Raw genomic sequence first — 25,303 nt, 5'->3', positions numbered from 1 at the left:
TCAAAGACTAAAACGTTAATCTTATACTAGTTTGGTTGTTCTTATTAAGGAACGAATCCTGAGTTCTTTCCCAAGTAACATGTTTTTAATTGGGGTTCGAAATTAGCTCCCTAATGTTGCGATGCACATGCCGTATTCCAGCTTGGCTGGTAAGGGGCAGGTTAAGACTTCTTTGAAATTTATTTGGTTCTATTTTGTCCAAATTTCTTTTCTTTTGGAGTTTTATTCAAACTATTTTGCCTTTTTGTGGTCATTGATAGCATTATTTGTTTTCTTTAGATACAATAAATGCGTATTCTTCATTTTTCTGTTTTCATTCAGATTATTTCCTGAGGATGCGGATTCTCATATGTTTCACTTGCTCTTCAGGACATAGTTAGAGGATCTTTTTTCAAAAGCTCTTAATGCCTCACGCAAGGGTCACCTTTTTTTTTTTTTTAGGTTTCCAGATGGTTTATGTCACTATCTTTGTCTCTATCAGACAAGGGACAATTTGTATTGGGTTCCGTCTGTCGGTACCTTTAGTCTCTATTTCCTTCAGTTGCTATATATGCATAGAAGTTTTAACAGCATTGAATTCAATTCCCTTTGCTCATTTTCAATGGAAAGATCCTTACCAGCTTTTTATGAGTGTTGTTTCTTCAAGAACATGGTTGGAGGATCAATTAACCAATCAGTTTGTTGATTCCTCAGACAAGAGTAACCTTTTTTAGATTTCCAGATAGATTCAGTGTCCATGACTCTGTTGGTCAGGAGACGTCTGAAATTGGTTTCAGCTTATCGAAACCTTCAGTCTCAATCATTCCCTTCGGTAGCCTTATGCATGGAAATTCTAGGTTCTTATGACTGCTGCATTGGACGTGTTCCCCTTTGCTCATTTTCACATGCAACCTCTTCAGCTCTGTATGCTGAACCAGTGGTGCCGGGATTATACAAAGATATCTCATTTAATATCTTTAAAACTGATTGTTCGACACCCTCTGATGTGGTAAAGACCACCATCGTTTAGTTCAGGGGGCTTCTTTTTTTCTTCCAACCTGGACTGTGATCTCAACAGGTGCAAGTCTGACAGGTTGGGGAGCTGTATGGGGGTTTCTGACAGCACAAGGGGTTTTGGAAATCTCAGGAGGTGAGATTACCAATCAATATTTTGGAACTCCGTGCAATTTTCAGAAGCTCTTCAGTCATGGCCTCTTCTAGAGAGAGAATCGTTCATTTGTTTTCAGACAGACAATGTCACAACTGTGGCATATGTCAATCATCAAGGAGGGACTCACAGTCCTCTGGCTATGAAAGAAGTATCTCGAATACTGGTATGGGCGGAATCCAGCTCCTGTCTAATCTCTGCGGTTCATATCCCAGGTATTGACAATTGGAAAGCGGATTATCTCAGTCGCCAAACGTTACATCCGGGCGAATGGTCTCTTCACCCAGAGGTGTTTCTTCAGATTGTTCAAATGTGGGGACTTCCAGAAATAGATCTGATGGCTTCTCATCTAAACAAGAAACTTCCCAGGTATCTGTCCAGATCCAGGGATCCTCAGGCGGAAGCAGTGGATGCATTGTCACTTCCTTGGAAGTATCATCCTGCCTATATCTTTCCGCCTCTAGTTCTTCTTCCAAGAGTAATCTCCAAGATTCTGAAGGAATGCTCGTTTTTTCTGCTGGTGGCTCCAGCATGGTCTCACAGGTTTTGGTATACGGATCTTGTCCGCATGGCTTCTTGCCAACCGTTTAATTTAAAGGTATGGAGATTGAACGCTTGATTCTTAGTCAAAGAGGTTTCTCTGACTCTGTGATTAATACTATGTTACAGGCTCGTAGATCTGTATCTAGGAAGATATATTATCGAGTCTGGAAGACTTATATTTCTTGGTGTCTTTCTCATCATTTTTCGTGGCATTCTTTTAGAATTCCGAGAATTTTTCAGTTTCTTCAGGATGGTTTGGATAAAGGTTTGTCTGCAAGTTCCTTGAAAGGACAAATCTCTGCTCTTTCTGTTCTTTTTCACAGAAGGATTGCTATTCTTCCTGATATTCATTGTTTTGTACAAGCTTTGGTTCGTATAAAACCTGTTATTAAGTCAATTTCTCCTCCTTGGAGTTTGAATTTGGTTCTGGGGGCTCTTCAAGCTCTTCCGTTTGAACCTATGCATTCACTGGACATTAAATTACTTTCTTGGAAAGTTTTGTTTTCTTTTGGCCATCTCTTCTGCTAGAAGAGTTTCTGAATTATCTGCTCTTTCTTGTGAATCTCCTTTTCTGATTTTCCATCAGGATAAGGCGGTGTTGCGAACTTCTTTTAAATTTTTATCTAAGGTTGTGAATTCTAACAACATTAGTAGAGAAATTGTGGTTCCTTCATTATGTCCTAATCCTAAGAATTCTAAGGAGAGATCATTGCATTCTTTGGATGTAGTTAGAGCTTTGAAATATTATGTTGAAGCTACTAAGAATTTCCGAAAGACTTCTAGTCTGTTATCTTTTCCGGTTCTAGGAAAGGTCAGAAGGCCTCTGCCATTTCTTTGGCATCTTGGTTGAAATCTTTAATTCATCATGCTTATGTCGAGTCGGGTAAATCTCCGCCTCAAAGGATTACAGCTCATTCTACTAGGTCAGTTTCTACTTCCTGGGCGTTTAGGAATGAAGCTTCGATTGATCAGATTTGCAAAGCAGCAACTTGGTCTTTGCATACTTTTACTAAATTCTACCATTTTGATGTGTATTCTTCTGAAGCAGTTTTTGGTAGAAAAATACTTCAGGCAGCTGTTTCAGTTTGATTCTTCTGCTTATAATTTCAGTTTTCTTCATTATAAGATTTAAACTTTATTTTGGGTGTGGATTATTTTTCAGCGGAATTGGCTGCCTTTATTTTATCCCTCCCTCTCTAGTGACTCTTGCGTGGAAGATCCACATCTTGGGTAGTCATTATCCCATACGTCACTAGCTCATGGACTCTTGCTAATTACATGAAAGAAAACATAATTTATGTAAGAACTTACCTGATAAATTCATTTCTTTCATATTAGCAAGAGTCCATGAGGCCCACCCTTTTTTGTGGTGGTTATGATTTTTTTGTATAAAGCACAATTATTCCAATTCCTTGTTTTTTATGCTTTCGCACTTTTTTCTTATCACCCCACTTCTTGGCTATTCGTTAAACTGATTTGTGGGTGTGGTGAGGGGTGTATTTATAGGCATTTTGAGGTTTGGGAAACTTTGCCCCTCCTGGTAGGAATGTATATCCCATACGTCACTAGCTCATGGACTCTTGCTAATATGAAAAATTAATTTATCAGGTAAGTTCTTACATAAATTATGTTTTTAATCCTTACCACTTTTCCATAATTCCTCAGTTATACATCCGGACAAGCAAAAGGAGAAATTTAGAAAAGTAACAAAGATAAAGCATGGTAAGCAAAGTGCAAACTGGTACTGACGACCACTGTACAGAAAAATACATGGACGGGCCTCGTGGGCTCTAATCTTCATGAAATGAAGCTGTCAGGTAAGCATAAACTTTACAATGCTGAGAGTCCACGAGTCATCACGTAGGATCCTATATCCAAGCAGTGAAGACCACGAGCCAACCATGAAATAGGGCAGGATAACCGTTAACGGGACAGTAAAGTCAAAATTAAACTTTCACGATTCAGATAAAGCATGCAATTTTAAGTAACTTTCCAATTTTCTATTAGCTGATTTTCTTTGTTCTCTTGGTTTCCTTTGTTGAAAAGCATACCAAGGTAGTTTCAGAACAGCAACACACTACTGGGAGCTAGCTGCGTATATTTGTCATATTTGTCATTGGCTTACCTAATGTGTACAGGTTGCTCCCAGTAGTGCATTGCTGCTTCTTCAACAAATGGTACCAAGAGATTAAAGTAAATTTGATAACAGAAGTAAATGGGAAAGTTTAAAATTGTATGCTCTGAATCACAAAAAGAAAATGTTTGCGTTTCCCTTTAAGGCAGGCACAGCACTAAAGAGGCACAGTGGCATGTAGAACTTTTCAACCAAAAGCAGCCTCAGAAGAAGAAAATGTGTCAAAATGTTAAAACTTAGTAAAAAGTATGCACAGAGGACCAAGTAGCTGCCTTACAAATTTGTTCAAAGGAAGCTTCATTTCTGAAAGGCCAGGAGGTGGCAACTGCTCTAGTAGAATGAGGAGTAATTCACTCTGGGGAGACTTCCCTGCTATCAATGATGCTTTCCGAACCAAAGCTTTAAGCCAAGCGGCTAAGGCAATTACTGTAGTCTTCTGTCCCTTGTTGGGACCACATAAATGAACAAAGAAGGTGGCCAGAAGTTAAAATTTCAAATGCTTTGTATAATTTGTTGTGACTTGTGTCCATCATTATACAATCAGTCCTTGCAAATAGTAAACAAGTGAACAAGAAATGCAAGAAGTCAAAAGGAGAGGAATTAAAGCATTTACTTTGGCTGCAGTTGCTATAACGCACCTCTAGCAATGCTGGCTCCACTCAAGCAGATTGTGCCGTGTGTCCACAGCGCTACACCCCAACCGCCAGACTGAATAGAGCAGTCTGCTAACGCAGGCTTCTAAATCAACTGCAGATACTAAAAGCTCTGTTTAGTATGTCCATAGTTTGCTCAATGTGTGTTAGGAGATTGTAGTATTGCACTGTATAATATTCGTACATATTAGTGCTGTTTTACTCACTCCTTTGTAAACTACGGACTGCTCTGCTCCCTCATTACCAGTGCAAATTCACCTCGGCCTTAAACAAAATAGTTGTACAAAAAAATTTCACACCAGCTGGGGAATGGGTAAATAAAGCTTGAAAAATGTTAAAGCATCTCCTTTATTGTTTTTAATTGAACGTTACAGGCCTGAACCTGATAACCTGTAATGTTTAATTAAACACAATAAAGGAGAGGTTTTAACATTTTTCAGCTCTATTTACCCATTCCCCAGCTGGTGTGGAAATGTTTTTGTGCAGCGGTTATATTAATATACTTTTTACCTCTATGTTTACCTATATCTAAGCCCCTGCAGACTGATCATTATCTCAGTGCTGGTCCTTGTATAACCATTATCATTCTCCATGGGAGTGAGCACAATGTTATCTATATGGCACACTAGCACATACTGTTGTGCAGATTTAAAAAGCTAATAAAAAAAGTACTGAGATAAGGGGCGGCCTGCAGGGGCTTAGAAATAGGCTAACAGATGTAAAGTATATTAATATTACAATGTTGGTTATGCAAAGCCGTAAAAACAGTAGTAAAGGCTATCTTTTTAAACAATGATAAAAAAAAAATCAAGTAGACTGTCCCTTTAAGGTGGTGTCCACAAGTACTTACTGTTAGGAACAAATACCCAAGCTGTGGAGTCCAGGAAAAATTGGTGAAAACAAAATAAAGGTAGGCAACTATTTACCAGGCACTACAGCCTGAAGAACCTTCCTGCCAAAAGAGGCCTCAGCAGAGGCAAACACATCAAAATTATAAAAATTTAGCAAAAGTGTGTAAAGACGACCAAGCTGTTGCCTTGCAAATCTGATCCACTGAAGGCTCCTTCTTTAATCTCCAGAAAGTAGAATGATTGAGTAGAATGAGCTGCAATACAAAATGGGGGAGACTGCCCCCCCCTTTTAAGTAAGCTTTATGAATCAAACTTAAACCAGGAGGCTAGAGAAGCAGCTAAAGCTTTCCAAAACTTACATTTTCCAGAGAAATGTACAAATAAATAAACTGGAGGATTTCCTAAACTCTCAAGTAGCTTGTAGATAATATTTCAAAGCAATAGCCACATCTAAAGTATGCAACAACTGTTCTTTTGAATTGTTTGGATTTGGACATAACAGAGGAACTAGAATCTACTGATAATCTTATCTGAAGATAGCATTTTGGGAAGAAAACTATAAATGTGTATACAGTACCACGTTATACAAATGGAAAACAGGATATGGCACATGAAAGAGCAGATATTTCAGATACTCTTCTGACAGAAGCCAAAATAAATAATACCATTAAGGACAATAATTGAATGTCAAGCTTATGCATAGGTTCAATGCATTTGTAAAACTCTTAAAATCAAGTTGAGATTCCATGGAGGGGCAATTGTTTTTTATAACTGGCCTGATGCTGTAAAAAGCTTGAATATCTGTTAATCTAGCATTCTTTCTATGGAATAATACAAAGAGCAGATATGTGACTGTTCAAAAAACCAGCTTAAAGTCAAATTGAGAGATTGAAGATTTTGATAAAAGAAGGGTACTTGTGATAACCTATCTGGAAGTAGTAGAAGACACCATGGACTAGACATTTGAATCAGATCTACATACAAGTTCTGTGTTGCCATATTGGAGCAATCACAATGGCCGATGTGTGTTCCTGCTTGAGATGAGCAATTACTCTCAGGAGTACAATTGAAGGAAATAGATAAACTAGGTAAAATGACTAAGGAATTGCACTAAAGTGATGCTGCACCAGCAACCGAAGCGATGCCAACCGCTGGTTTGAATAAAACTCCTCCATAGGTTCTCTGAAGGAAATGCTATCCTCTAACCAAATGGTAGTTCTCTTACCTACAGTGGAGTTTGCTCCAACCATGGGTTTCCAAAGTTCTAGATTAGCAAAGGGAACTGGAAACATTTTCTTAAATTTAGGGTATGGAAGAAAGGGAACACCAGCTTTGTTCCATACTTTAGAAATAATTTCAGAAACAGCAACTGAAACAGATTTAGCTGTGGGTTTAAAAATGTAATCAAGTTGCCTTACGGTCCTAGACCCCTAAAGTTTGCAATACTTCCCTATGCAAAAAAATGCAAATAACTTTACAAGTTAAAGGAAGTAGCACCAGAGTCTTGATCAAGATTAGAATCCTGGTCTTCAGAGAACAATTCCTACTCTGAAAATGGATCAGAGACATCAGTCTGAATCCTAAACTGATTGGCAGAAATAGTCAAGTTATGTAAATTGCTTCTAGAAGGCAAATGAGAGGAAAAGTTATTATGCGTAATTTGAAGGCAGCATAGCCACCAAGACCTCAGTGATAGTGATATTGATAAAGTCTTTACAATGTGGAGTAAAGTCCATTGGGCTCCCCTGAGGATCCTGGAGGAGGACATACCACCTTAGAAGGAACAGCTGGAGTATATGAGAGTGTGTAAAACAGAATGTAAGAATTGCTGAAAGACAAATAGTAGCCAGTTTTCAAAGCATACATTTGTTTAGAGGAATCAAATAATAATTAGACCTACCTTCTTGTGGGTCTGACAAACTGTCAGAAGGGACAATGGCTTAATAATCAGGTCAAAAAAATGTTTGTGAACACATATATAGAGTAAAGATTAAATGTCAGTAACAAGTCAGACTGCTATAATAAACTATGGGTTCCAAAAATTAGTCATAAAAAAAAAAAACTAATGTGAAAAGATATGCAAATAACACCCCCTCACTCCTGGTGTAGAGCACTCTTACCCCCAACTGACTGGAGCAGAAAAAGATGCATCCAAAGCAAGTTGCAGCCTTGCAAATCTGTTCAACAGAGGCCTCATTCTTAAAGGCCCAGGTGGAAGCCACAGCTCTAGTGGAATGAGCTGTAATTCTTTCAGGAGGCTGCTGTCCAGCAGTCTCATAGGCTAAACGTATTATGCTACGAAGCCAAAAAGAGAGAGAGGTTGCCAAAGCTTTTTGACCTCTCCTCTGACCAGAGTACACGACAAACAGGGAAGAAGTTTGACGAAAATCTTTAATTGCCTGTAAATAGAACTTCAGGGCACGGACTACGTCCAGATTATGCAAAAGTCGTTCCTTCTTTGAAGAAGGATTAGGACATAATGATGGAACAACAATCTCCTGATTGATATTCCTGTTAGAAACTACTTTAGGTAAAAACCCAGGTTTTGTACGCAGAACTACCTTGTCTGAATGGAAAATCAGATAAGTAGAATCACAATGTAAGGCCGATAACTCTTCGAGCCGAGGAAATAGCCATCAAAAACAGAACTTTCCAAGATAAAAGCTTAATATCAATGGAATGAAGGGGTTCAAACGGAACCCCTTGAAGAACTTTAAGAACCAAGTTTAAGCTCCACGGAGGAGCAACCGTCTTAAAACACAGGCTTAATCCTAGCCAAAGCCTGACAAAAAGCCTGGACGTCTGGAACTTCTGCCAGACCTTTGTGTAAGAGAATAGACAGAGCAGAAATCTGTCCCTTTAACGAACTAGCAGATAAGCTATTTTCTAAACCCTCTTGTAGAAAGGACAATATCCTAGGAATCCTGACCTTACTCCATGAGTAACCCTTGGATTCGCACCAATATAAATATTTACGCCATATCTTATGGTAAATCTTTCTGGTAACAGGCTTCCGTGCCTGTATTAAGGTATCAATAACATACTCCGAGAAGTCACGCTTTGATAGGATCAAGCGTTCAATCTCCATGCAGTCAGCCTCAGAGAAATTAGATTTGGATGGTTGAAAGGACCCTGGATTAAAAAGGTCCTGCCTCAGAGGTAGAGCCCATGGTGGACAGGACGACATGTCCACTAGGTCTGCATACCAGGTCCTGCATGGCCACGCAAGCGCTATCAGAATCACCGATGCTCTCTCCTGTTTGATCTTGGCAACCAGTCGAGGTAGCATCGGAAATGGTGGAAACACATAAGCCATGTTGAAGACCCAAGGGGCTGCCAGAGCATCTATCAGCGCCGCTCCCGGGTCCCTGGACCTGGATCCGTAACAAGGAAGCTTGGCGTTCTGGCGAGACGCCATGAGATCCAGTTCTGGATTGCCCCAACGCTGAATCAGTTGAGCGAAGACCTCCGGATGAAGTTCCCACTCCCCCGGATAAAAAGTCTGGCGACTTAGAAAATCCGCCTCCCAGTTCTCCATGCCTGGGATGTAGATCGCTGACAGGTGGCAAGAGTGAGACTCTGCCCAGCGAATTATCTTTGAGACTTCCAACATCGCTAGGGAACTCCTGGTTCCCCCTTGATGGTTGATGTAAGCCACAGTCGTGATGTTGTCCGACTGAAATTTGATGAACCTCAGTGTTGCTAACGGAGGCCAAGCTAGAAGAGCATTGAATATTGCTCTCAACTCCAGAATATTTATTGGGAGGAGTTTCTCCTCCTGAGTCCATAATCCCTGAGCCTTCAGAGAGTTCCAGACTGCGCCCCAACCTAGAAGGCTGGCATCTGTTGTTACAATTGTCCAATCTGGCCTGCGAAAGGTCATCCCCTTGGACAGATGAACCCGAGAAAGCCACCAGAGAAGAGAATCTCTGGTCTCTTGATCCAGATTTAGTAGAGGGGACAAATCTGAGTAATCCCCATTCCACTGACTTAGCATGCATAATTGCAGAGGTCTGAGATGCAGGCGCGCAAATGGTACTATGTCCATCGCCGCTACCATTAAGCCGATTACTTCCATGCACTGAGCTACTGACGGGCGTGGAATGGAATGAAGGGCACGGCAAGCATTTAAAAGTTTTGATAACCTGGCCTCCGTCAGGTAAATTTTCATTTCTACAGAATCTATCAGAGTCCCTAGGAAGGAGACTCTTGTGAGTGGTGATAGAGAACTCTTTTCCACGTTCACCTTCCACCCATGCGACCTCAGAAATGCCAGAACTATCTCTGTATGAGACTTGGCAATTTGAAAACTTGACGCTTGTATCAGAATGTCGTCTAGGTACGGAGCCACCGCTATGCCTCGCGGTGTTAGCACCGCTAGAAGTGAGCCCAGAACCTTTGTAAAAATTCTCGGGCCCGTAGCTAACCCGAAGGGAAGAGCTACAAACTGGTAATGCCTGTCTAGAAAGGCAAATCTTAGGTACCGATAATGATCTTTGTGAATCGGTATATGAAGGTAGGCATCCTTTAAGTCTACTGTGGTCATGTATTGACCCTCTTGGATCATGGGTAGGATGGTTCGAATAGTTTCCATTTTGAATGATGGAACTCTTAGGAATTTGTTTAAGATTTTTAGGTCCAAGATTGGTCTGAAGGTTCCCTCTTTCTTGGGAACCACAAACAGATTTGAGTAAAACCCTTGCCCTTGTTCCGTCCACGTAACTGGGTGGATCACCCCCATTACTAAGAGGTCTTGTACACAGCGTAGAAATGCCTCTTTCTTTATTTGGTTTGCTGATAACCTTGAAAGATGAAATCTCCCTTGTGGAGGAGAAGCTTTGAGATATGATCTCCAACGTCCAGGGATCCTGGACATCTCTTGCCCAAGCCTGGGCGAAGAGAAAAAGTCTGCCCCCCACTAGATCCGTTTCCGGATAGGGGGCCCTCTCTTCATGCTGTCTTAGGGGCAGAAGTAGGCTTTCTGGCCTGCTTGCCCTTGTTCCAGGGCTGGTTAGCTTTCCAGCCCTGTCTGTAACGAGCAACAGGTCCTTCCTGTTTTGGAGCGGAGGAAGTTGATGCTGCTCCTGCCTTGAAGTTACGAAAGGCACGAAAATTAGACTGTTTGGCCTTTGATTTGGCCCTGTCCTGAGGAAGAGTATGACCCTTACCTCCAGTAATGTCAGCAATAATTTCTTTCAAGCCGGGCCCGAATAAGGTCTGCCCTTTGAAAGGAATATTAAGCAATTTAGATTTAGAAGTCACGTCAGCTGACCAGGATTTAAGCCATAGCGCTCTGCGCGTCTGGATGGCGAATCCGGAAATCTTAGCCGTTAGTTTGGTTAAATGTACAACGGCATCAGAAACAAATGCATTAGCTAGCTTAAGTGCTTTAAGCTTGGCCATAATCTCATCCAATGGAGCTGTGCAAATGGCCTCTTCCAGAGACTCAAACCAGAATGCCGCAGCAGCAGTGACAGGAGCAATGCATGCAAGGGGCTGTAAGATAAAACCTTGTTGAACAAACATTTTCTTAAGGTAACCTAATTTTTTATCCATTGGATCCGAAAAAGCACAACTATCCTCCACCGGGATAGTGGTACGTTTAGCTAAAGTAGAAACTGCTCCCTCCACCTTAGGGACCGTCTGCCATAAGTCTCGTGTGGTGGCGTCTATTGGAAACATTTTTCTAAATATCGGAGGAGGGGAAAAGGGCACACCGGGTCTATCCCACTCCTTGCTAATAATTTCTGTAAGCCTTTTAGGTATAGGAAAAACGTCAGTACACACCGGTACCGCAAAGTATCTATCCAACCTACATATTTTCTCTGGAATTGCAACCGTGTTACAATAATTCAGAGCCGCTAATACCTCCCCTAGCAATACACGGAGGTTCTCAAGCTTAAATTTAAAATTAGAAATCTCTGAATCCGGTCTCCCTGGATCAGATCCGTCACCCACAGAATGAAGCTCTCCGTCCTCATGTTCTGCAAATTGTGACGCAGTATCAGACATGGCTCTCACATCATCAGCGCGCTCTGTCCTTAACCCAGAGCTATCGCGCTTGCCTCTTAATTCAGGCAATTTAGATAATACCTCTGTCATAACAGCAGCCATGTCTTGCAAAGTGATTTGTATGGGCCTCTCTGATGTACTTGGCGCCACAATATCACGCGCCTCCTGAGCAGGAGGCGAAGGTACTGACACGTGAGGAGAGTTAGTCGGCATAACTTCCCCCTCGTTGTCTGGTGATAATTTCTTTACAGATATAAATTGACTTTTATTCAAAGTGACATCAATACATTTAGTACACATATTTCTGTGGGGCTCCACATTGGCCTTCAAACATGGTGAACAAACAGATTCATCTGTGTCAGACATGTTTAAACAGACTAGCAATGAGACTAGCAAGCTTGGAAAATCCTTTCAAATAAGTTTACAAGCAATATAAAAAAAGAAAACGCTACTGCGCCTTTAAGAAGCACAAAAAATCGTCACAGTTGAAATAATGAACCAAATCAGTTATAGCAACCAAATTTTCACAGTAAATGTATTAAGTTAGCAAAGCATTGCACCCACTAGCAAATGGATGATTAACCCCTTAATACCCAAAAACGGATAATCAATTTAACAATTAACGTTTTTATCACAGTCAAACACACTGTCACAGGTCTGCTGTGACCGATTACCTCCCTCAAAATGAATTTTGAAGACCCCTGAGCTCTCTAGAGACGTCCTGGATCAAGGAGGAAGAAGCAGGAAGACTAACTGAATTTTTACTGCGCAAAAAAAGCGCTAAAATAGGCCCCTCCCACTCATATTACAACAGTGGGAAACCTCAGTTAACCGTTTCTATGTAGAAATAAACGACAGCCATGTGGAAAATCATGCCCCAAAAGATTTATCACCAAAGTACCTCACAAAAAACGAATAACATGCCAGTAAACATTTTAAACATGCACTTTAAAAGTTAGGTAGTGTTATTAATAAGCCTGCTACCAGTCGCTTCTACTGCAGTTAAGGCTCATACATTACTTCAGAATTAACAGTATTTTCTTAGTCAAATTCCATTCCTTAGAAAATTACTTATTGTACATACATTCATCAGCCTGATACCAGTCGCTACTGCATTTAAGGCTGTACTTACATTGCATCGGTATCAGCAGTATTTTCTTAGTCAATTCCATTCCTTAGAAAAATAATTTACTGCACATACCTTGTTTGCAGGATTCCCCACACGCTATTCCCTTTCTGAAAGTTACCCCACTGCTCAGAATGTGCGAGAACAGCCATTGGATCTTAGTTACTTCTGCTAAGATCATAAAAACGCAGGCAGATTCTTCTTCCAAATACTGCCTGAGAACAAACAGCACACTCCGGTGCCATTTAAAATAACAAACTTTTGATTGAAGAAATAAACTAAGTATAAAAAACACCACAGACCTCTCACCACAGACGTCCTATCTAGTTGAGTTGCAAGAGAATGATTGGATATGACATGTGAGGGGAGGAGCTATATAGCAGTTCTGCTTGGGTGATCCTCTTGCAACTTCCTGTTGGGAAGGGAATATATCCCATAAGTAATGGATGACCCGTGGACTGAATACACTTAACAAGAGAAACACAGCAGCCTAACTTGTCACTACAAGAATCTGCAGTGGCATACATACTAACATGTAAAAACAGAATTTATGCTTACCTGATAAATTACTTTCTCCAACGGTGTTGTCCGGTCCACGGCGTCATCCATAACTTGTGGGAAAATTCTCCTCCCCAACAGGAAATGGCAAAGAGCACAGCAAAAGCTGTCCATATAGTCCCTCCTAGGCTCCGCCCCCCCAGTCATTCGACCGACGGACAGGAGAAAAAAAGGAGAAACTATAGGGTGCCGTGGTGACTGTAGTTAAAGAAAGAAATTTATCAAACCGGATTAAAAAACCAGGGCGGGCCGTGGACCGGACACACCGTTGGAGAAAGTAATTTATCAGGTATGCATAAATTCTTTTTTCTCCAACATTGGTGTGTCCGGTCCACGGTGTCATCCATAACTTGTGGGAACCAATACCAAAGCTTTAGGACACGGATGAAGGGAGGGAGCAAATCAGGTTACCTAAACAGAAGGCACCACGGCTTGCAAAACCTCTCCCCCAAAAATAGCCTCCGAAGAAGCAAAAGTATCAAATTTGTAGAATTTGGCAAAAGTGTGCAGAGAAGACCAAGTCGCTGCCTTACATATCTGATTAACAGAAGCCTCGTTCTTGAAGGCCCAAGTGGAAGCCACAGCCCTAGTAGAGTGAGCTGTGATTCGTTCGGGAGGCTGCCGTCCGGCAGTCTCGTAAGCCAATCGGATGATGCTTTTCAGCCAAAAGGAAAGAGAGGTAGCAGTAGCTTTTTGACCTCTCCTCTTGCCAGAATAAACGACAAACAGAGAAGACGTTTGTCTGAAATCCTTTGTTGCTTCTAAATAGAACTTTAAAGCACGGACTACATCTAAATTGTGTAACAAACGTTCCTTCTTTGAAACTGGATTCGGGCACAAAGAAGGCACAACTATTTCCTGGTTAATATTCTTGTTGGTAACAACTTTTGGAAGGAAACCAGGTTTAGTACGCAAAACAACCTTATCTGAATGGAACACCAGATAGGGCGGATTACACTGCAGAGCAAATAATTCAGAAACTCTTCTAGCAGAAGAAATAGCAACCAAAAACAGAACTTTCCAAGATAACAACTTGATATCTATGGAATGTAAGGGTTCAAACGTAACCCCTTGAAGAACTGAAAGAACTAAATTTAGACTCCAGGGAGGAGTCAAAGGTCTGTAAACAGGCTTGATCCTGACCAAAGCCTGAACAAAAGCTTGAACATCTGGCACAGCTGCCAGTCGTTTGTGTAACATGACAGATAAAGCAGAAATCTGTCCTTTTAGAGAACTCGCTGACAATCCCTTATCCAAACCTTCTTGGAGAAAGGAAAGGATCCTAGGAATTTTAATCTTACTCCATGAGAATCCCTTGGATTCACACCAACAGATATATCTTTTCCACATTTTATGGTAAATCTTTCTAGTCACAGGTTTTCTGGCTTGTACCAGAGTATCTATCACAGAATCCGAAAACCCACGCTTAGATAAAATCAAGCGTTCAATTTCCAAGCAGTCAGCTGGAGAGAAACTAGATTTGGATGTTCGAATGGACCTTGTACTAGAAGATCCTGTCTCAAAGGTAGCTTCCATGGTGGAGCCGATGACATATTCACCAGGTCTGCATACCAAGTCCTGCGTGGCCACGCAGGAGCTATCAAAATCACCGAGGCCTTCTCCTGTTTGATCCTGGCTACCAGCCTGGGAATGAGAGGGAACGGTGGAAACGCATAAGCTAGGTTGAAGGCCCAAGGCGCCACCAATGCATCCACTAGTTCAGAGCGGCAAAGAGAATGACTGGGGGGCGGAGCCTGGGAGGGACTATATGGACAGCTTTTGCTGTGCTCTTTGCCATTTCCTGTTGGGGAGGAGAATATTCCCACAAGTTATGGATGACGCCGTGGACCGGACACACCAATGTTGGAGAAATCATTTTATGGCCCCACACTACTCTGAATCTGCGTTACCTGATTAAGGTCTTCTGGCTATGATATACGTAATATGTATATACGGAGGGAAGGTACTTACCTGACAGGACACCCACTCCATTTTGCACAGTAGAGAGCCCATCCAATACTGTATACAAAAAGTACATTGGGAGTAGAACAACATGGCCAAACAGAAGGTGGCTGAAGGACCAGCCCCAGTGACACTTGTGGCAGGCTTATGATAAGACTCCTACAGGAGGACTACATTACACAGCCAATAACTCTTCTATAACCCTCTCTTCAAAGTTTCACCTTATGCAGTTCAAAGACCTCCTCTTTTCCAGAAAGAATATTGAGCACCTCAATTCTTCACCTTCTCCTGGAGATGCCAAGAAAAGCCTGGGAGGGTGTCTTTGCCTCCTCCTAGTGCCCAGGTGCTGAATTCCTAACAGTGTGGACACTCACCACTTTAAAATAGTGGATTCTAAATTCAATTCCAGAAAACATAAGAAAAACTTATCTGATGCCTGTATATTTTCTTTGGTGACCAGATCTGATACACGTTTGTGAGATCACGTGATACACATGACTTCCACTTTTGCCCATATGAGTGTTTGAAATCAATAATATTTGTGTCTCACAGTGGCCAAAGAAAGTTGAGAAACGCTGTTCTTGTTCGCTTTCAGTTCTACAATTTAATTAAATAAAAAGGTACACTACTCGAAACATTGCTTTGCTATAAAATAGTACCACAGTTTTGGCTGTAGCATTGTCTAAAAATCCTCACACTAAATTAAAAAGTTTATTTGAAGAAAAAAAAAAAAAAAAAAAAAAAAAAAAAAAAAAAAAACACACACACAAACTGCTTAAAAGGGACACTCAAAATTAAACTTTCATGATTCGGAAATAGCATGCAATTTTAAACAATTTTCAAATTTAATTCCATTAATAAAATGTGCAGTCTTTTTAAATTTACTTGAGTCACCAGCTCCTACTGAGCATGTGTAATAATATTCATTTATGATTGGCTGATGGCTGTCACATGATACAAGGAGTGGAAATAGACATATCTGAAATTTGTCAGAAAAAAAATCTACTACTCATTTGAAGTTCAGACTATGTGCTATTGCATTTTCTTTTAATCATGCATTTTGTTCATTATGCAAATTTACTGTATTTACTGGTCCTTTAATTATTTCTTCCCTCTACGAAAACAAAGTACTATATTTTTTTACTTTTTAACATTTAACTACATTTTCAGGCAATATCAAGTTACAGTAATTCTGTGCATGCTTTTATATATATATATATATATATATATATATATATATATATATATATATATATATACATATACATACATATACTCAAGGTCTACTAAGTAAATTTACCAAATAAAGCTTAAAGAAGCATGTCCCAAGATCTCCCTGCAAATTTTTTTTTTTGAAGGTTGATACAGTAATTTGGCTGTAGCATTGTCTAAAAATAATGACATGGCTATATAGAAAAAAACTTTTTTTTAACATCAAAAGTACTGAACTGATTTAATTTAGGGTTTGTAGTGACCAAACTTCAGGCAAATTAATTCAGCCATTAAAGAGTTATAACTATTTAAATAGTTTATTATTTATTTTAAACTGGTTGCTGGTTCAAACAAATTATGACTGCACAGTGATAAAACAGTTAAACTGTATTCTATGTGATCTTATTTAATTCAAAATACACATGAAATATTATGTATTTATAGTATACAGGCACGGTGAGTACAACTTCTGATCATTTTAATTTATACATAAATCACCACTCAATGCAGTAGAATTGCATAATTAACAAGTGCATAATAAAAAGTCAATGATTTAACACCTACTCTGAATTTAAAATAAGAAGCAGATTTTTTTTCTAACAAATGTATTTTTTTCTCCCATTTTACAGCGCCTTTATTATGTAACAGACATCAGTTACTCACAGACTAGTATATGTATACCCTGTGAGCTTGTGCACACGCTCAGGATCTTGTTCCCTAGAAAGTGTGCATATAAAAAGACTGTGCAAAATGTGATAATGGAAGAAACTTGGAAAGTGTCATAACTGCATGGTCTATCTGAATCATAAAAGTTTATTCTGACTTGAGTATCTAACACATGTTAATACACAGGGCGAAATTTGAGACTTATTTCTGTAACATAATGTTTAGCTTGTACAGTTTCTTTGGCTCATCTCCACCAGAAATAAGATGGACAATACAAGAACTAAGTACCAAGTACTTTTTTGAGTACATTAGATTTAATAAATTCATACTACTTTAGGTTGTTTTAGACCCTATATGATCCTAAGAGAACAATTTTAAATGATTAAAAATAAAAACACTTACGGAAACACCCGTAATTTCTCTCCAGTATAAGGATCCCACATAATTACAGAGGTGTCGTATGAGGCTGTGACTAGAAGAGCAGAATCCGGGGAGAAATCACATGACACTACACTGTTGCTATGGCCCTCCAACTTCCTGATAAGTGTATATGAACGCATGCTCCAAAGCAGAACCTATGTAACAACCAGAAGACAAGTTAGATTATAAATGTCTAATTATAAACTGAAGAAATGCACATAGATTTTCTATTTAGTTCCAGCACAAAAAACACTGATCTGACTTACAGTATTCTCTCCTGCTGCAGAACACAACATGCTACAGTCTGGGGAGATGGAACAGCAGTACACCCACTGGATGTGTCCAGAGAGTACTTGGATCTGTTTTCCTGTAAAAAGTATAAAATTAAGGACTGAATGTTGTGATAAATGTGTTGGTAGTGGTAACACTACTACTAATAATGCTCATCATCACCATCATAACTATGGATTGCAATGTGGGTGTGGTGTATGCTGTCTTTAGGGTAGAGGGTCTCTTGAGCGGCTATCCCAATACACAGTGAGTAAATTATGTAGGTAATTTTCATTTTTATGCACTCACCCACCAATGACATAAGAGATTCCCCGCATTGGAAAATGCTAATCAGCGTGTTTTATAGAGGAGACAGGGCTCTAAGAGAGTCCTCCTTTATCAAACTCCAGTCTGTCTAGAAGGGTAGTTGACCATCATTGGCCTTCAAAGAAAATAACCTGGATGTCTAGTGGGACAAAATGATCACAATTTATCATTGCAATCACATGCATTCAAGGGAATATACTGACACCTCAATTGTCCCACTTGCTAAAACCTTCACCTACAAACTCTTATTTTCATACTGCAAGACCAATATATGGGCTCTGGAATAGGAACATCCCTGTACCACATGTATTGAGGAAGTGCCTTTATTTCCAGACACTTCCTTGCTGCATGTGATGTTACCCATGAGACGCCAAGTAAATGACAAGAGAACTCTGGTATACAGAATGACTTCTACAAACACTACATACTCATGCTTCCCAGGTACACCTTAAACATAAAAAAAATGTGCATCATTTCTTATCTCAAAAAACAAAAATTATTAACTACACATTTCAGTCAAATTATATAATGAAAATATTTGAAAAACAGAATAATAATAAAACAGACAGAAGAAGTAAACTTCTCTTTTTCTGTAAGTGACCGACTTTCTAATCACTACCCATCTGACAATGAAATATATTGATAAAGACTCTAATCAGCATTAAACTGAAATAAAACCCAAAACTTATCTTTTGTAATTAAGACAGAGCATACAATTTTTAACTTTGCTTCGTTCCCACGGTATTCTTTGCTGAAGAGATACCTAGGTAGGAGTCTAGAGCAAAACATGCAAGGCTGCCATCTAGTGCTCTTGCAAATAGATATTATTGCAAAACTGCTGCCATATAGTGCTCCAGACACATGCACGCTCCGAAGCTTACGTCCCTGCTTAACAAAAGATACCAAGAGAATGAAGAAAATATGATAATAGAAGTACATTAGAAAGTTGATTAAATGTGCATGCTCCTATCTGAATCATGAAAGAAAACAATTGGGTTTCCTGACCCTTTAAGAAAGTCTTCCTGTATACATTGTTTAAGTATTTAAATCAGACAAAAGCAGGGTGTGAATTTCCCTTAAAACAGAACTATAGATGCAGAAGTATTTCAGCTATTCATAACCACACCCTGAACATCAAACAATGACTTTGTAAGTTTATCTGAAATGCATGCAAGGTGTTTGTGGCAAGTCATTACACTCCCCTTTCATTTACAAACATTCAAAACAATAGTAGCATTAAAAAGATACCATCTTTTTGAAGGTCCCATATTCTTAAAGTCTTGTCCCGTGATGCAGTGACAAGGATCAGACTGTCGTTGGTAGCAAAGCTCAAGTCTCTTACAACATCCTGATGACCAGATAGATTGAAGAGTAGGCGTCCTGTTTGAATGATTATTGCCATAGAAGTCAGGTCATTTTAAACTAAACACTACATCATACACAAAACTATATGGCAAAATGCATGTAGATTTCCAACACTATCATAGATACTATGACAATTTATTTTTTTTCTAAACTAAAACAAAGCTAAGTTATTTTGTATTCACGATTATTTTGATTTTACGGTTACCATTTAAATATTTATTTTCCCTTCATATAGCAACAGCTGAAAAGTGACTTTGTTACGCAGCCAGATCTCTTGGGCAACAAAACCTCCCTAACCACTTCAGTGTTTGAAATATTTTATGTTGCTTAGCATGTGCCACTACATAATAGTCATAATATTGGCTTTTAAAAAGGTAATGAATGACCTAAAACTCAGACAGGAAAGAATCTGAAACTTACATTCTATAATTAACAACCTCTATTCTTTTTAGCAACCACTCAGTGCTTTAAAAATAAATAATAATAATCTTAGTCTCGTACAACATGAGAAGTTTATTTTTGTACCTGTATGTACATCCCAGACTTTAACATGTCCATCATTTAATCCTGTTGCCAAAAGCATCCAAGTGCCATGACTTCCAGCATGTTGGTGTCTACTGTATGGCCAAAGCTTCCACCCAGATGGTGAGGATGAACATCCAAATGCCAAGCCCCAAACAATCTGACCACAGTCTAGTATTTTTTCTTTTGTGTTTCCTCTTCCTTTGATTTCTGAAGCCTTAAAACATCCTCTTTTTGGTCCATAGGCTTGTGGTTGCCTGTGAAGAAAGAATAAAAATAGGCTTAGCAAATATGCTGCCTTGGCACTTCATACAAACACTAACAGTCCCCCAGCTATGCCTATCTGCACTCTTGATTTTCATTAAAATATGACCAAATATTACTGTAACTGCTTGAAATGTTAATGCACAAGTGAAATATAGTTTGCTGTTACAGTTCCACAGCAGAATGTAAAGTTAACCATACACACAAACAAGCACTTGCTTGCGATGATTGACAGGCCCTTCTCTCGCGTGATGGGTGGCATTAATCACTTAAAGGTGTTATGAAACATAAGGGCAGCAGATGTAAAGAGACCGCTGCACATTCAATGCAAAGCTGTGTGGACAGATTTTTAAGTTGAGAACCTTATCCGCACGGCCTTTAATACATGAGACCCTAAGTCTTATAAACATTATCTATCTCAGGCTTTTCTATTAGCAGTGGTCATGTGTTTAGCTGTAATGCCCATAACAAATTTAAGAAGTTGTCAAGCATAGGATAAACTGCAAAATGTTTATTTTTAAAAAAAATCCTGTCAATACAAATCTTTTGAAGTAATTACCACAGGTCTAAACCTTAGGATAGATAAGTCAACTAAGAACTTAAAAAAAAACAAAAAACCTGACAAGGTCAAATGCCCTTGTTTTATGATCTCAAACAAATACTGAGTCACCCAAAGAATTGGTTTTAATACCCTGATGATGGCAGCATTAACATAGGACTATCCAAGGAAGCTGTATCCAGCTTTGGAACAAATACTTTAAAGGAACAGTCAATTCCAAAATAAACTTTAATGATTCAAATAGGGCATATACAGTAATTTCAAACAACTTTCCCATTTACTTTTATCACTAATTTGCTTTGTTCTCTTGTTATTCTTAGTTAAAAGATAAACCTAGGTAGGCTCATATGCTAATTTCTTAGACTTTCAAGGCCTCCTCTAATCGAAATTCATTTTGACATCTTTTCACCACTAGAGGACGTTCGTTCTAGATAACATTGAGCTCACACACGTTAAAGTGATAAACTATTAGCTATTGCTAAGTTCAAGAACTATATTAGTTATTACTATATATATATATATATAAAAAACACATTATCAATTTCAAATTTTTATATGTAATTTTATTTAAAATGATCTTTATTCACAAACCATTGTTGTTTCGCCGTCTCGCTCCGCACCTCTTATTTAAACTTAAACTGAATAAACTTGACTCTTACCTATTCTCCACCCTCTCTACACATCAGACAATTTGTGCATGCTCCCAACTCAGACATTTCAAACGCATGCGCATTGGAGCACATGACATATACCAAGTTAAGTCACAATATTCAATGTTTACTTGGTTCAGTCTTAAGTAAAAGTTTGACAAAACAAGCATACTTGCCTAAAACCAAAATATAAGTCAATAAGCGCATTCTTTGAAAATACATGAACGCGCAAAATTGACGTAGCTTTTTAAAGCTCCTGATTGGTTGGCCATATGCTGCGAAGAATGCAAGACTGAGTTTGCTTAAATTATGTTGCATAGAAATAAGCTTGTCTGGCGACAGGCTTACTGATTTGTAGAATAAAATAAACAATCAATGTGACGTCACAGGGGGCAGGAGATAGATGGCATTAGACGGAGCGAATAGACAAGGATTTGTGTTTTTACATACATACCATTACATGACAGTGTATAAATTGAATGTAATGAAACAATAGAAATATTATAATCAATATATATGGAGTTTACCATCCCTTTAAGTTACCTAGGAGCCATCACTGAATGGCTAAAATGAAAGTCTGTTAAAAGAACTGAGATGAGGGGGCAGTCTTCAGAGGCTTAGATACAAGGTAATTAGAGATAAAACGTGTATAATTATAACTGTGTTGGTTATGCAAAACTGGGAATGGGTAATAAAGGGATTATCTATCTTTTTAAACAATAAAAATTCTGGTGTTGACTGTCCCTTTAATAATGGAGAGTAATGTGTAAATTTTCATCAATTAGATAGTGTTCAATTTTAAACAACTTGGTGGGCTCACAAGAGGAGAGTGCATGTCTTCAGCATTCTATGGTAGCAGTGTTTGCAGCAATAGTTCAACAAAGGATACCAAAAGAACAAAACAAATTTTTATAACAGAAGTAAATTGCAAAGTTGCTTGCGGGGGGCAAATACATAGCATTGCATGATCCCTAACAAATTAGAGCATGTCATTTTTTCACTATAATGGCCCTTTAATAGTTGGTAACAGACAATCTTCTGATGTACCTAGATCAAGAGTTAAAATTCATAGGAATTTAAAAAATTGAAACATAAGCAGACGGAAAAGATGTTCTTCCACCCATCAGTCAAAAAAAATTCAAGCATGCTATCTAAATGGAATAATATTTAAAATAAAATGTGCTTAAAGGGATATTAAGCACAACAGTAAGCTGCTCACCTAGGTATGCTCTTGAAAAAGGATATCAAGAGAACAAAGCAAAATTAATGTAAAATTGGAAAGTTGATTACAATTGCAAGCTCTATCACAACCATGAAAGTTTAATTTTGACCTTACTGTCCCTTTAAAGAAAGACTGGGTTAGCCCTGTCTTCTTTCCTTAAAGGGATAGTAAAGTCAGATAAAGCATGTCATTTTAAACAACTATTTAATTTACTGTTATCATCAAATTTGCTTTGTTCTCTTAGTATCCTATTTTTCACAGCTAGAGAGTGTTAGTTCAAGTGTTTCATATAAATAACATTATGCTTATGCACGTGGAGTTATTTAAGAGTCCGCACAATTTCCTAAAATGCCAGTCTGTCAAAAGTTCTGAGAGGCAGTCTGCAGAAGCTTTTATTTTTTGTTAATTCCTTTTTATTAGACATTGAGTTAATTACATTATAAGCAAACAAATTCTCATATTGGAATGTCCATACAAACAGGAAAGTAATAATTCTGTAATTTTAAGATGAATAAAAAAAAAACATGCTCAAAGCAGAGAAGATTTAAAAAAAACAACAACAAAAAAACACAGAAAACACTGTCTAACAAAATTATTTTTCCTTAGGACATTCCAAAATATAGGACTCAAACATTTTATTCTATTAGGCAACTGAACAACCCCATCTCCTCTGGTAACCAATAACGGGGGAATCCCCTTTTCCTCCTTTCCCTTTTGTCTTTCCTTTCCCTCCCCTAAATAAAAAGCATAAACACAGAGACTTATCTCAGAACGTCACCCCTTATTATTGCATTTTGAATATACGCAGTATTATGGAAGCTCGCCATATATTGTTTCTGTAAGATTGGAGGCAATGATCTAATAAGATTTCCCCATTTACAAAAAAAAAAAAGAGTGAGCATATAACTCTGTATTTAGCATAAAATCATACGGTTCGGTTATCATTAATGCTTTTTAATTTTTCTATAAAAAGCGTAAAACTAGGTTTTTTTATTTCCATGAAGAGAAAATTAGATTCCTGCCATTAAGGATTGCCATATTAATACATTTCACATTTACAGTCTCTTGAACCCCTTTTCAAAAAAAAAAAAATATCCTCCTTCTGTAGGCGTACAGATTTTGTTATTGATTTTATATAGCCAAAAAGAAACCTTGTTCCAGAACCCTGAAACTTTAGGACATCCCCATAGGCAATGTAACAATTCTGCAGCGGGGTAATTACATCTGGCACAGGATTCTACTTGAAACCTACTCCAACAAGTTAAATAAGGAGTTGTATACGTTCTAGTAACATGCGATTCTCTCCAAGAGATAGAAAAGGTTGCATTCCATGCTCTATGTATAGTCTTCTTGATCATTATATTAGTAGCAGACCCACAATCCTGTGCCCATTTCTGGGCAAGAATATTAAGATTTTCTTCTCCCTCTTTCATTAACAAAATTTTATATTTATACCAATAAGAGATGGAATATCGGCCTGCATTATACAGGGAAATACTGCTTGATAATATGCTCCAATTATTACTGACCTGCCTGTGTCATAAATGTGAACAGTAATGCCGAATTTGAAGGTACGCAACAAAAATCTCTATTAGAGATACCAAATTCTTGTTTTATCATTTCAAACGATTTAAAGGTTTTAAAGGTTCCTTGTGTATCTTCTAATAATTGAATTACAAATTTAAAGGACCAGTCAACACAGTAGATTTGCATAATCAACAAATGCAAGATAACAAGACAATGCAATAGCACTTAGTCTGAACTTCAAATGAGTAGTAGATTTTTTGTCTGACAATTTTAAAAGTTATGTCTTTTTACACTCCCCCTGTACCATGTGACAGCCATCAGCCAATCACAAATGCATACACGTACCATGTGACAGCCATCAGCCATTCACAAATGCATACACGCTTATTCTTGCACATGCTCAGTAGGAGCTGGTGACTCAAAAAGTTTAAAAATAAAAACATAATTTATGTAAGAACTTACCTGATAAATTCATTTCTTTCATATTAGCAAGAGTCCATGAGCTAGTGACGTATGGGATATACATTCCTACCTACCAGGAGGGGCAAAGTTTCCCAAACCTCAAAATGCCTATAAATACACCCCTCACCACACCCACAATTCAGTTTAACGAATAGCCAAGAAGTGGGGTGATAAAAAAGTGCGAAAGCATATAAAATAAGGAATTGGAATAATTGTGCTCTATACAAAAATCATAACCACCACAAAAAAAGGGCGGGCCTCATGGACTCTTGCTAATATGAAAGAAATGAATTTATCAGGTAAGTTCTTACATAAATTATGTTTTCTTTCATGTAATTAGCAAGAGTCCATGAGCTAGTGACGTATGGGATAATGACTACCCAAGATGTGGATCTTTCCACACAAGAGTCACTAGAGAGGGAGGGATAAAATAAAGACAGCCAATTCCTGCTGAAAATAATCCACACCCAAAAATAAAGTTTAATGAAAAACATAAGCAGAAGATTCAAACTGAAACCGCTGCCTGAAGTACTTTTCTACCAAAAACTGCTTCAGAAGAAGAAAATACATCAAAATGGTAGAATTTAGTAAAAGTATGCAAAGAGGACCAAGTTGCTGCTTTGCAAATCTGATCAACCGAAGCTTCATTCCTAAACACCCAGGAAGTAGAAACTGACCTAGTAGAATGAGCTGTAATTTTCTGAGGCGGAGTTTTACCCGGCTCAACATAAGCAAGATGAATTAAAGATTTCAACCAAGATGCCAAAGAAATGGCAGAAGCTTTCTGGCCTTTTCTAGAACCGGAAAAGATAACAAATAAACTAGAAGTCTTACGGAAAGATTTCGTAGCT

The 25,303-nt window shown here is 38.5% G+C and overlaps 1 protein-coding gene across 1 annotated transcript in view; it reads right to left on the bottom strand.

Moving 5' to 3' along the window:
- WSB2 (WD repeat and SOCS box containing 2) overlaps nucleotides 1-25,303 on the bottom strand; it is a 152,604-nt gene that overhangs the window by 89,819 nt on the left and 37,482 nt on the right. The window contains exons 4-7 of the mRNA XM_053701682.1: nucleotides 19,772-20,025; nucleotides 19,130-19,261; nucleotides 17,551-17,651; nucleotides 17,267-17,439 (exon numbers count right to left, since the gene is read on the bottom strand). Coding sequence (XP_053557657.1) covers nucleotides 17,267-17,439; nucleotides 17,551-17,651; nucleotides 19,130-19,261; nucleotides 19,772-20,025 — 660 coding nt within the window. The remainder of the gene's footprint in view (nucleotides 1-17,266; nucleotides 17,440-17,550; nucleotides 17,652-19,129; nucleotides 19,262-19,771; nucleotides 20,026-25,303) is intronic.

The sequence above is a fragment of the Bombina bombina genome, chromosome 2, assembly GCF_027579735.1.
Source record: "Bombina bombina isolate aBomBom1 chromosome 2, aBomBom1.pri, whole genome shotgun sequence".
NCBI classification, from domain to species: domain Eukaryota; kingdom Metazoa; phylum Chordata; class Amphibia; order Anura; family Bombinatoridae; genus Bombina; species Bombina bombina.
The sequence above is the reverse complement of the archived record's forward strand: the minus strand, read 5'-3'. Positions and strand labels throughout refer to the sequence as shown.